The sequence below is a fragment of the Hordeum vulgare genome, chromosome 4H, assembly GCF_904849725.1.
Source record: "Hordeum vulgare subsp. vulgare chromosome 4H, MorexV3_pseudomolecules_assembly, whole genome shotgun sequence".
Lineage (NCBI taxonomy): Eukaryota > Viridiplantae > Streptophyta > Magnoliopsida > Poales > Poaceae > Hordeum > Hordeum vulgare.
This window is the reverse complement of record NC_058521.1, coordinates 148,179,064-148,192,636: the sequence shown is the minus strand read 5'-3', so window position 1 is coordinate 148,192,636 and position 13,573 is coordinate 148,179,064. Positions and strand designations below refer to the sequence as shown.

At 42.2% G+C, this 13,573-nt stretch overlaps 1 protein-coding gene across 3 annotated transcripts; it reads left to right on the top strand.

Moving 5' to 3' along the window:
- The first annotated feature begins 215 nt into the window (after positions 1-215).
- Positions 216-11,298, top strand: LOC123448200 (protein ZINC INDUCED FACILITATOR-LIKE 1-like). 3 transcript variants are annotated; one of them, XM_045125016.1, is made up of 19 exons: positions 273-530; positions 2,130-2,161; positions 5,219-5,389; positions 6,474-6,514; positions 6,699-6,759; positions 6,886-6,988; positions 7,116-7,218; positions 7,290-7,343; positions 7,428-7,490; positions 7,555-7,604; positions 7,682-7,757; positions 7,944-8,144; positions 8,744-8,831; positions 9,627-9,712; positions 9,800-9,907; positions 10,148-10,192; positions 10,277-10,365; positions 10,689-10,732; positions 10,844-11,298. In XM_045125016.1, exons 1-19 carry the CDS (start codon positions 334-336, stop codon positions 10,945-10,947), a joined length of 1,716 nt encoding a protein of 571 aa, XP_044980951.1. In that variant the 5' UTR covers positions 273-333; the 3' UTR covers positions 10,948-11,298. The 3 variants fall into 3 exon arrangements, with proteins under 3 accessions (XP_044980948.1, XP_044980951.1, XP_044980949.1); XM_045125013.1 differs by lacking the exons at positions 2,130-2,161; positions 5,219-5,389 and having other exon boundaries at positions 216-526; XM_045125014.1 differs by lacking the exons at positions 273-530; positions 2,130-2,161 and having other exon boundaries at positions 4,758-5,389.
- Positions 11,299-13,573: the final 2,275 nt, after the last annotated feature.

Sequence of the window (13,573 nt, the reverse complement as noted above, 5' to 3'; positions counted from 1 at the left end):
CTCCGTTGCACAACAAAGGTTTGGTTGGTATTCGAACGTCAAAGAAAAATAGAGAGAAAGAGAGAGAAGAGGTTTGGTTGGTATTATACGTTGGTCGATCCGATTTTGTTTCTCTCTTCTGGGTGACGGATCTGGTCGGCATGGCTACTTGAAACTTGATCGCCACGGAAGCAAAGCGAAATAAATTCTCACCCATCTCAAGCACGTGCAGCTTCATACGGATCATTGTTGGGTTCGCATTACTACATATAGCCTCGCTCCAAACAACCTCCCTTCCCCACCCCTTCCTCCCTCCCTCCCTAGTTCACAGAGACCACAGCCGCAGCCGTAAATATGGAGGAGCAAAACCGCAATGGGCGGGCCGCGGCGGCGGCAGAGTCGTCGGTGCCCTTGCTGGAGAAGAAGGCCGGCGCCGTGTCGTACGTGGATGGGTGCCCCGGCTGCGCGGTGGACCGGAGGAAGGCGGCGAACCCGGGCATCCCCTACGGCACCTTCATCTACGTCTGGACCGTCACCCTCTGCACCGGTCAGTACTCCCTCGATCACCACCACTGTTCACCCCCAATCTCCGCCCTGATTTTTTATTAATTATTAATTGGTGCATCAGCGCTTGGTTGCCCGCTTGATTTTATTTCATTTGATTTGATTCGACCAGCTTGTCGCGTGTACTAATAATAATTAACTGAATGGGAGGGTTTTAACCAGAAGAAATCAGGGAGAGTTGGTGCAGCAAGGGAACCGATAAATTCACCTCCACTACAACATTGGGACCATATAAACATAGGTTGGAATAGCGTCCTTTATCATAGATGTCAACCCAAGTAGGTACTCCATCGAATTGAATTGAATGGAATCCAAATTCAGTGTGCCCAAACAGTTGCAATTTTACCTCATCGTTTCCAGTCGAAGGCACACAGAAAAGAAAAGAGTAAAGTGCATTATGGGTCCTATGATTTGGTTTGAATTTCCAGTCGAGGACCATAATTTGATTGAGTAACTAGTCACCGTCATACTGCTATCACGGAGCAGTACTATGATTTGCTTGCCAAGGTGCAAGTAGGCAAAACACGCACGCACTCATTTGTAACTGTCCCAATCACAGGATCCCATCCAAGTTTGTTTATTAGTGTACATACAAGGTCTGATAGGATCCACAGTGAGTGGGACCTCACTCCCTAAAATACGGGCCGAACAGTATTACAACCTCACGCTGTAAAAAAAACGGCTACATTACACACACGCACAAAAAAAAACCCCGGCTTACATTAGTTACGGAGGGATAGTATTTGTAGTTAAAACAAAGGTCAGAAATTACCTTGACGTCTTCCATCTAGCTTGTTGTTTCAAACTTTGGTGAAGCACCATCTCATCCAGAGACATATATTTTCAGAATTCCATGTTTTTATTGAAATTTTCCAAATTCTTTCTTTATTTCTTGTACGCTCCAACAAGCAAGTTATCCCTTGTTAGTTTTTTCTTAAACAAGTGTAGGTATTCCTTTCATTTTTCCATGAACCACGGTGTTGTGTATATAATCAATTCGCTTTTCGATAGCCTCCCATCAGCTGACCACGTGGGACAGAACATACTGTGCGCTACTAATTTAGCAACCCAGCTAATATGTCAAGATAAATTACAGCTGATTAGCTCACTAGTTGACTGGAGTTCAGAAAATATATCATAGTTTGACCAGGTTGTCGCATGTACCAACAATTAACCTAATCAGAATGTTTTTAACCAAGACATAAATCAGGGAGAGTTGGTGAAGCACAGGGCTGCTGGTTGAACCGATAAAAATTTCACCCCAGACCCCGGTACAAAACTGGGACCATGTAAACAAAATTCAGTTGGACTACTATAAATCATAGATGTCAATCCAGGTGGGTGCACAGCAGCTAACAAGCCAACTGATCGAATTGAATGGAGTTCAGCTTCACTGTGCCTCCGGGTAGCTGGACAGGGCTACCAACCAGACAATAACATTTTTACGCCATCTTTTCCCGTTGAAGGCAACAGGAAAAATAAATAGTGAAATGCATTAGGGGCTCCATGATTTGGTTGCGTTTCTGGTTGAGGACCATAATTTGATCCGGGAGCTAGTCACTGTCATACTATCACGGAACAAATAGTACTATGCTTTGTTTGTCCTGTCTGGAGAAAGGCGCAAATTGACAAAACACGCACGCACTTGCACTGTCCCGATCACATGAAACAAGATCCCATCCGACTAGTTTAGTACAGTACTGGACAAGTAACCCAAGATTGAGAGCATCATTTGAATCACAATCCAACCGGCGAATCCGAAAATAGAAAGGTGAAATGTAGGATGCTGCATAAGGGCAACTGTGATGACCCCTAAAACGGGCACCGCATCTGTCCGCGGACCGCTCCGACCGATCTGAACAAATTTGGAAGCACAAACATTTTTTGAATCTGGAGAACAAATTTTGAAACAGAAAATAATTTTGAAAACCCCGAACAAATTAGGAAGCGCGAACAATTTTTGAAGCACAAACACTTTTTCAATCTTGAGAACAAATTTTGAAACGAGAACAAATTTGAAAGCGCGAACAATTTTTTAAAGCATAATTATTTTTTGAATCTTGAGAACAAAATTTCGAAACGAAGAAATTTTTTGAAAACCCCCGAACAAATTTAGAAGAACGAACAATTTTTTAAAGCACGAACATTTTTGGAATCTTGAGAATTTTTTTGAAACCGAGAACAATTTTGAAAACTGATGAACAAATTTGGAAGTGCGAATATTTTTTGAAAATCCTAACTTTTTTTGAAGATATGAATGTTTTTGAAAAACAACAACTAATTAAAATTTAAAACATTAAAAAAACAGAAACATTCTTGTGTTTGGAGATTTCTTTTTTGAAAATCTAAAACATTTTTTGAAACAGAAACAAAAAAGAAACAGAAAAGAATAAAGAAAAGAAAACAAAAAAAGAAAAAAACAGTTCGGGGAACCTTCTAGAAGTTTGCCAAAAACAGAAAAAACGACTGGAAACCTCTAGAAGGTTTCAAAACCGGAATAAACGACTGAAAACCTCTAGAAGGTTTCAAAACCGGAATAAGTGAAAGACCCTAATGGGCGAGCCCATTAAAATCCGTTGCCTCGCTCCCATGTGTGTTTGCTCGCCGCAGTGAGCGATAAATAGCGGTAAATAGGAGATTCCACTCCAACCACGACATCAAATCGTCCGTCTGCATCCATATGGGAGTAAACAAACATAAACCGTGGCCCAACGTGCGGGAGCAAATGGACAATTGTTTGTTTTTGATTCGTTTTCGATCCATTCCTGACACAAATTTGGGTTGCGTTTGCGGTCAAACGGACACACGCAGACGGACACGACACGTGCCTTTGTCCGCCCCTGGCCTGCCCTTCGTTGGTACACACTTCCCTTTTTCTATTCCCCCTCCCCACAAACTCCGATCGCACACCCCGCCCCTCTCCCTTCTCGTCCCTAGTTGTCTCTGCCGCGGTCGCGTAGCTACCGAGCACGATCGCGTGCTCGCCCACATTTTCTTCAGCGCAACCGACGACCGGATTTGGAGCGGATCTAGCCGGATTTGTGTGCGGCAGGCCACTGGAGGCCGCACCGTGCCATGGATTGGCTGGGTGCCGGTCCGCACAGCTCCGGCAGCGCCCCCATGCCGCATGCAGGTACTGACTCTGCCTCTAGCCGCTCGGATCTACCCCGTCGACGGTTCGACAAATACACCGTCTGGGCTCGGTGGTGGCCCAAATGCTCGGCCGACGCACCGATGCCGCTCATAAAATGCGATGACTGTTCACTGAAGGTCGTGTGCCTCATGTCTACAACACCGGAACATCTTAGATGGGTGTTTGGCAAGTACAAAAATGATGGGGTACGTGCTAGTTTAGCTTCGGTTGTGATTTAGGATTAAGTTTGTTTTAGTTATAATTAAATATTTATTGTGTACAATGGATACAGTTTTTGGTTTTGCGAAGAAGAATCTATCGATGTATTGATAGCACGTAATTTAATAGTTGTTCGTACACTTCTTGCTAGAGGTGAGAGTAGATGTACGAAAGTAACGTTTAATTTTTTAGACTTGAAGAAAAAAAAAGCATTCAAGATTAAGACGTCTTAGAGCAACAACAAATGCATTGAGAAGACACTAATCCAACTTGCAAGAGCTGTTATGAAAGTTGGATATCTTTAAAAATGCTATTTTATAGTTTTTGTTTTGTTTGAACTTGTTATTCTAGTCAAGATTTGAAAATGTATTTCAATGTATCACAAAAGTCGTTGATGAAAAAAAAAAAAATCTATGTAAACAAGATGTGGCGGAAGATGCGGTCGCTGTTGGGCATCCGGCCGAGCAAACCTAAATTCGGACAGACACAACCTCATTACCATCCAAATAGATGAAATTCGAACAAAACAAACATCTGTTTTAGGTCGTATGTTGGAGTTGATATAGTGCGGTAGAGGGTTTTGGATTTGACCGAGATGTCGAACGCATAAGCGGCAGCGATCTAGACGCTAACAAAGACGTATGGACCTGTGCATAATAACTGATCTGATATCGCGTTGGATCCGGACGGTTGGGCGGTTAGCATTGGAGTTGGCCTGAAGTTTTTTATTTATCCAATCGAATCCGCTGTGATCCCCGCTGTTTATCCACGCGCACGTCTTGCGCCACGAGATCCACGAGCTTTTCTTTTGTTTGGAGGAAGTATTATTTTGTGTGGCAAGGGCACTTCCACGAGTTGGATTTCTCATCCTCGCCCTCTCCGTCCGGTCTTGTGTCCCTCCAGCCTTTCTTTCATCCAAGCAACCCCGTTCCGTTAATAATCAATACTAATTGCGTAACGGAAATTCCAGTCCCTCCACTTGCTGCGAGTACGGTCATCTCTGACGTCAGGACGTGAGGATGCGACTCTAGCCAAGCCATCGACCGCGACGCGAGCCCCCCGGCGACTTCGCGCGCGGGGCAAGGAGTGGCATGCCTAGCAAATAAAGCGGGGAATGCCGCGGACGGACGGCGTTTCGGCGTGGCCGATTTCGCTTTGGCGTCGTGTTTCCCCATTCGGGCTTGTAGCCAGTCCGGCCGGGGAAAGGGCGGCGGCATTGCGCTGATTGGCCTCGCTTCCGAGCCCGAGCTCCTCTTATTTATTTATCGCGAGGGGCGGGGGAGGGTTCGATTCGATTCGATTGGGCGGGTGGCAGACTGGCAGCGATGTCGGCGAATGCGGAGGAGGAGGAGGGGACTTCGCCGTTGCTGAGCAAGGAGGAGCGACACTACCACCCGGGCTGCCCGGGCTGCGACCACGACCGGACCAAGGAGCTCCAGACCGGGCTGCCCTACAAGGAATTCGCCTACGTCTGGATGATCTGTCTCACCACCGGTACGCCCGCCTTTCTCTGTCCCTCACACTCAAACCTCATCTTCCAAGCCAGATTCTTCTTCTTCTGGAAACAAGAATGAAATCAGCGGGATTTCCTTCTTCGATGAGGTCACTGTTGTGTTGTCTAGTACCAGGAGCATTTAATTAACTGGTCCCGGCGCAGACCAGCTGGCAAACGTCTTTTGAATTGAAAGAATGAACACCACATGGTTGAAATCTTGTAGTATCCCAGATAAAGCTAATACTTCACTTTTTCTCTATTGGAATTAAAAATGCCGCTACAATATTGTTATCTGGATCATCTGCCTGACTGCCCGTACCGTCGTCTTTTGTCCTTGAAACCTTATCTCTCAAGATAGATTCTTGTGTTTCCTATTTGTGCTGCCGGGCCCTCCCTAAAACCACCTCAACGTATGGGCTAGTTTATTTCTACTGCAAATTTCGTTGTTTGGTTACAAAAGCACCCGATCTCATGGGCTAGTTTTTTTTGTTTTTTTTGATAGCGTACCAAGTGGACCAGTTGGTATGGGCTAGTTGTTTCACCGCTTGTGTTTCTCAGTACTAGCATTTCGTGCTACCTCAACTCATGTGCTGAAAGTGAATAGATTCTTGTATGAAGCTAGACTACTCTGTAGATTCAGTTTACGTGATATTAATTTGTAAAAATTTGCATCACTAAATTTCCTGGGTCAAACAATGATGGTTTACCCAACCATTTCCTTTAGTGAAATTACCCAGGTTTCTCAAATCACTGTAATTGAGCAGCAGTTCAGGCATAACCTTTTTTTTTAGTACTCCTGCTCTTGCCTATGTGATTTACTAGTGTTTATTATAGTTTGTGTTTTAGAAGGTTTGGACATATTTAATTGAGTAATACGAAACGCCTATGAAGTGCCTCCAAGTTAGCATTGTAACCTAATATAAATATTTACATCAGCACTTCTGGATCTACAAAATTGTCAAAACATGAATGGAGATTGTTATTAATGTTGCCATTACCCGATGTCGTCATAAAGAAAATTCATGAGCATTTTCCATTTCAAAATGAAATTGTTCTAATATTTCCTCTGATCTTTCCGTTCAGCTTTACCAATATCGTCATTGTTCCCCTTCTTGTATTTCATGGTATGTATACCCGTTTCTCTTTTTTCTAATTATTCAGGAAACGTAGTTAGACAGTTATACGAGCAATGTAAATATTTTTTCTAGATTTCAGTCTTCGTCAGTTATCTTTTCATATCTGTGCATACGTCTATCTCTGAGTATCTGTTGATAATAAGTCTTCATGTTATCTCCTTCTCCTGTACAGATAAGAGACTTGCATGTTGCAAAAAGAACAGAAGATATAGGGTTCTATGCTGGTTTTGTAGGTGAGTTTCTTATTAAATTTGGAATTGAAATTGAGATGGTTGAGTACTTGAGTTTGATGCTTATACCAATGGTGAACACTTTGTGATTGTCTGATGTGATTTTTTCTGCATTTACTGTTTTTTTAGGTGCTTCTTTTATGTTTGGTAGATGTTTGACTTCAACTCTTTGGGGAATAGCAGCAGATCGTATTGGGAGGAAGCCTGTTGTTGTGTTTGGCATTCTCTCTGTGTTAGTAACAGTTTGCCTCTTCTTTACATAACACCAGTGCATATTAGAGTGTGCCTGTACTTACTACTGTATTTCAATCTCTTCTATTTTATTAGGTGACTCAACTTATCTCTTGTTAATTTCACAGGGTGATATTTAATACTTTGTTTGGGCTTAGTGTCACCTATTGGATGGCAATAGCTACAAGGTTTCTCCTTGGCGCTTTAAATGGCTTACTTGGACCAATGAAGGTATGGCGAACTTGAAAGCTTATTTTTGTTAGATTGTGTATACCTGATGAATTTGTCCCTGACTTTTGCAGGCTTATGCTATTGAAGTTTGCCGACCTGAACATGAACCTCTAGCACTATCACTTGTAAGATAAACACGCCTACGGATGCACTATAATTTCTTCTCTTTAAGTGATTTTAATTTTTACATCACTTTCATGTGATTTTAGGTCAGCACGGCATGGGGTATAGGTCTCATCATTGGTCCTGCTCTTGGAGGCTACCTTGCACTGGTATGAAAGAGATTTCTCTTAACAACTTTATGCTATACTGCTAACCTTGTTCCTTTGATGGCAGCCTGCAGAAAAATACCCAAATATATTTTCGCCTGACTCATTGTTTGGAAGGTATGTGTATCCAAATAGAGTATCCTAGATAACTACTCCGTATTGCATAATACTTACCTTTGATGGAAACTTGCCAGGTTCCCGTACTTCTTACCATGCTTATGCACATCAGTCTTTGCTGCCATTGTTCTGATAAGCTGCATATGGATGCCGGTATGTGATATTTCAACGGTGTCAGCTTTCTTGATTATGCAACCAGTCTAATTGCCAGTTCATAATTACATTTTAAAAACAAATTGTGTTAAATTATTCTGTCCTCGTTGATCGACCGTTTGTATTTTTGTTGCAAGAGTTAGTTCTTCCTCCTTCTGTTATTAAATGTCTCTTAATGCATCTCAGGAGACGTTACACAAGCATAAGGTCAGTGATGATGGAAATCAAAGCGTTGAAGCTTTGGAGGCCCATCTGATTGATCCAAAAGAGGAGGTTGGACAAAGTAATAGTTCGAATACCAAGAAGAGCTTATTCAAGAATTGGCCATTGATGTCATCTATAATTGTTTATTGCATATTCTCCTTCCACGACATGGCTTATACAGAGGTATTAATTTTCTGTTTGTAGTTTACGGCATAAGTATTCCAGAAAAAAACAGATTGCTAATTGTACCTAAATACTCTTGCGGTGAATGGTAAAATGAAAAATGTTTATTAAGGGTAGGAATAATGAACCCGCTTATTCATAGATCAGAATAGACCTGTTGATCTGGGAAGGTGCTCGCTATGGTATGCCTGATGTATGGGCAGTTTCTAGAATTGTGAATATCAATTTTTAGCACTTGGCTAAGCTCTAGAACCATTTTATTTGACCTAAAATGTAATTTATTGTGAAAAAAAGAATTTAGAATCATACGTTCTGCTTAGAGTAGAGAGTATTTGATAATTAGTAATGGTGATCTGGATCAGGAATTCAGTTTAGAGTAGAGACTAGAGAAGGATAACTGGTAGTAACGATCACAAGAGCAAACTTTGTGGAGAGTTGCTCCAATTCATAAATTGGCTCTACTTGCTGTGCTAACATATGACTTATATTTGTCGTATTTATCATATATTTGGTGACAGATAAGTTTCTATAGATTTCTGGTAGCTAATACAATATCCATTTAACATAAACTTTAACTTGTTTTCTTAAATATACTTCAGGTGTTCTCTCTGTGGGCTGAAAGTGACAGAAAGTATGGTGGACTGAGTTTATCATCTGAAGATGTAGGTCAGACACTTGCAATTACAGGTACCTTTCTGTATGTGCTTTTGCCAGTGTTGTTTTATTACCACCGCCAACTGGTCGTTTTTACTTCCAAAATGTGCTAAGATGGGCCACCATCATAAACCAGTACAGAAAATAGTCTAAAACTTCGAAAATTGTCTTTCTTTCTGACCGAAGTTATGCCTGCGCAGATAATTCAATTAGACAGGCCATCGGTCATCTGATTAATTAAGGCCAATTCGTTTCAGCCAGTCCGACTCTATTAGAGTAATCTCTTCCATCCATGTCCTGCCATCCTTTGTAGGCATGTTCATGGTGGTTTCAAGAAAACCACCAAGTGGTGGATTTCACACTAAAAATGAACCCTCATTTGTACTTTATGTTTTTGCTCGTATAACTCATGGATCAACAAAATTTGGAAAACCCAAGTTTGAATACCCCTAATCCTCTGTGTCCAAATATTCCAACAGCTCAAAGTAGCTGCCAGATTTTCTATGCACGCATGCAGTATTCTAGACCTTTGATGTTGGTTCCCTTTGTGAAGCACATATCGTATGTTGATTAACTTAAGCTGGTTGGGATTTGTAGACTAAAAGACAATTGTTAGCCATAGCCAACATACCCGAGAAGCTGAATAAACTCTGCCAATTATGTCCTTAACACACTTTCATTGTTTGCAGTCTTTAGTACTACTCCGTCCCATAATGCAAGACGTTTTTGCAACCTAAACAACGTCTTACATCATGGGACGGAGGGAGTACTTTTTACACCAATATTTGTGATAACAACATTGACAGTATTCTACCTTCTCAATTTCAGGTGCCAGTCTTCTTGTGTATCAACTATTTATGTATCCATCCATCATTAAAGTTCTTGGACCTATCAAATCTTCTCAGATTGCAGCTGTGGGTGAAAGATGCTATCATATTGTTTAATTGCTGAAGTTATTCCCTTCTGGCTGCATGTCTGAACTATTGTGATTGACCTTGTAGGTTCTGTGCATACCTATTCTCTTTGCTTACCCCTACATGACGTACCTGTCAGGACCTGGATTATCGATCGTACTGAATATTGCATCAGTAATAAAAAATAATCTTGGTGTGAGTATTTTTTATCCCATTTTAGAATCCTTGTTACCTAAAGTTTGAATATTGATCTAGTACGTAAATCATGGATGACAACTATGCTACTTTTTAAAATCAGCATTAGTGTTTTGCCACCACTTAGGAGTTATAGTTTCCTCTTTTTTGGATAAACTGGATCTTTGATACTACCTGCCTATTGCACTAAAGTTAAAAAAAAAAGTTAATGATATGTGTTCTCCATGACTATTTTATCAGGTTACCATCATCACAGGCACTTTCATCCTTCAAAACAATGCCGTGGTATGTAACCCATAAGCCCATCTCAATGCCAATGCGTTTTATAGTAGATCTCAACTGAGTGATGAGCATGTAATGTACTAACAGCCCCAGAACCAAAGAGGAGCAGCAAATGGATTAGCCATGACTGGAATGTCCTTTTTCAAGGCAGTTGCCCCTGCAGGCGCCGGCATTGTGTAAGCATATACTCTGTTCCTCATGACTTCTGAAATTATATTTCATGAGTTACAAGTAAAAATAACTTTAATAGCTCGGTTGAGATCTCAGTTGTGTGGCGGGGCACGATGCCAGGGCTCTCTCTAGGGTAGCATGCATTTGTCTCGCTATCCTAGACCTTGTAATTATCACTCTATTTTCTTAATGAAAACGACAGACAACTATTTGTTGCTTGTTCTTGAAAAAAAATAATTAATAGCTCACACTGCTACTTTGGCAACTACCATATCTAAATGAAATGTTCTTGAAGCTCAGTTGTTCACACGTTTTTTCACAAATGCAGGTTCTCGTGGGCGCAGAAACGCCAACATGCTTTCTTCTTTCCAGGTGAACTTTGTAATCCTTTTTTTTGATTATTTATGTCCCAGTGCAGCTAGTTGAGACATCTTGTGAGGTTCTTACTGATGTATAATTGTTCTTCACATTCCACTGATACAGGTGACCAGATGGTGTTCTTTCTGCTGAACATCATCGAGCTCCTTGGACTTGTCCTCACATTCAGACCCTTCCTGGCCGTGCCAGAGCAGTATGAAAGAAACTAGTCTTCCCGCGTGTAATTATTATAGAATGTTTTGGATTATTACTGAGACGATGACGACTCATGCGGCCCCGCAGCCGCGAGGAAAAGGGCTCAAGGGTGCCCTTGCACCAGGACAAGAGGTGATGACTTGTACTTGTGTGTAACATATATATGTTGTAGCAGCACCTCAGAATGGAGGTGGTGCATATATATACATGCTGTCTGGTATATAAATGGTGGCCAGTTAAGTTGGTTGTTTGCCATTAGTTAGGTAGCAGCAACATTTGTAAAACTACTATACAATGCAAGAGACTGTACTAGCTGGGAAGAAATAATCTGGTGGAAATTAATGGCATCGGCATAGTTCTTGTCCTGTCTTTGCGGCTTCTCTTGAGGGGTATTGGCGTATGTCCAATTTGTCCTCAGATAAGATGCTTCGTTTCTTTGGTCCATCGCGTCTCGGAGTGAAACTTGTGCCAAAAATGAAAATGAAAGCCACCTTTATGTCCACGGGGCTGGCCATAGATATGTACCCTTCTTGAACCACGGAATCCGCTTTTGAAAATGGATAAAAGTTTATAGTTTACTGAAGTCTGAAGCTTACGCACATATTGGCTGCAGGCTGCTAGCGAGCAGCGTTGGCACTACATGCATAAGGAGCGGTGTAGTCACAAACATGCCCTAAATATAAGACCTTTTAAAGATCTTACGATGGACTACATCCAGGAATGGAGGAAGTATTTAGCACGATTAAACTACAGTCTAGATTGGTCCATTAAGCATGCATGGTAAGCTAGCTAACTAGCTACTCTTGCCGGTCGGCGATACACGGATACACCAGCATGGGGTGCAGTAGTAAGTACTCTCCCTCCGTTTCTATTTTTTTTTAAATTACATTATAAACTACATACGAACGTATATAGATATATTTTAAAATACAAATTCACTCATTTTGCTCTCTGTGTAGTTTATAGTAATTTTTTTAAAATGTTCTATATTTAGGAACCAAGGAAGTATGTGTATACTGTTATTATGTATATATTGATGATAGGAGATCGTAGATACATGGTTTGGGGTGGCAATGTTTTATGCGAAAACAAAAACATGCATGCATTGCAGTGATTTTTATATTTTTTGACGCGTCAACGACAGATTTACATCTACCTGAACTTTTACTACCAATTAAGCAGCGGTTACATTAGAACACAGAGGGGGGAGGGGATAAGAGAAAAAAAATACATGCAAAGAAAAGGTCTACAATCTCTTAGATATATGAAACAACATAGAGGCCCATATATTTAGTAACTCTCGGTTTTGAATATCGTCGTGGTTTTGTCACGGCAGAGGTCCTCGTGAAAGGACTTAGTGAATGAGCCATCGCACCTTGGTGGCGACTCAAGGGGGTGAGCGGAAGCGAGACTCAGATTCAGATTTACCCAGGTTCGGCCCCTCGTGTGGAGGTAAAAGCCTACGTCCTGCTTTGTGTATATTGATGGTGGATTCGATTACAAGGAGGGCGTAACTCGTCTGACCTAGCTCTCGATGATTTCTAACCTAACTATTTGTCCCAGAGACTCGCCTTTATATACAGGTCGAGGCCCTAGGGTTTACAAAGTCCTGACCATGGTACAAATCGTGGCCTTCCTTATTTCTAAGTCGTCGTGTACCTCAAGCCAAGGAAAACTCCTTGGCAGCTCATCTTCTTTGTCATCCTCGAACCGCCATCTGGCTCATGGGCCGTGGCGGCCTTCTTACAAAACATCCCAACATGCCCCAGGTCCAAACCAAGGCTTATGTTGGTCATGTATGAGTCGCCACTTTCCTGACCCGACCCATTGAGGCAGGCCATACCGTAGGTGATATCCCCAACATTAGGTCCCAGATTGACTTGAATTTATTCATGCCAATAAACTTCCAGACTCATCCTGGGCGACTCGTACTATTTCCATCCCTTTGATAAATGGCAAGCCGCCATCTCTCACAAATTGTCTGAGCCGCCAGGTTATTTATTGATGACACCACCTTTTCCTCCACTTCCGGGATTCGTTGACATTATTCCCAACGGATCTTTTTCTTTTTGTCCTCATCCTACTATCTCGAAAATCTAGGCGCCATCAGTGTTGGTTTTCAATCTGTCGCCTCTATTCCCGCGCCTGCCGTTTCACCTTCGGCCCTAGGACTTTAAATAGCCGTGGGGGAAGGCAGCGTCACCTACCCCCACTTCCTTCTTCCAGACACATCGTCTTCTCCAGCCGCCCCTCGACCGCTTCGTCGCCACTGAAGCTTTGCCGCAGATCGTCACCATCCGACCGCTTCCTGAACCAGTCGAAGGCGCGGCCGTCATCGCAGGATTCCCCGAACCCTTGCATGTATCTTCCTCCTTCAGGCAAATCTCCCTTTTCTCAGTAGAAACAGATCCGAACTTTCGTATTTCTTAGGGCGTCATTAGAACTCCATGAATGCCTCATGTTCTTGCTTCTCGTCCAATCTAGATGCGGTACCGTAGACCCGTGAAATAATGATTGCGGTAGTTCTTGTAAATCTTCCTACTAATCCGTTGTTTCTCTGTAGCCCATAGATCTACACACCATTTTTCATAGTGTTCTTCCGTGTTCTTGTAGTGTTCTTGTAGTGTTCGACCCCTCAGT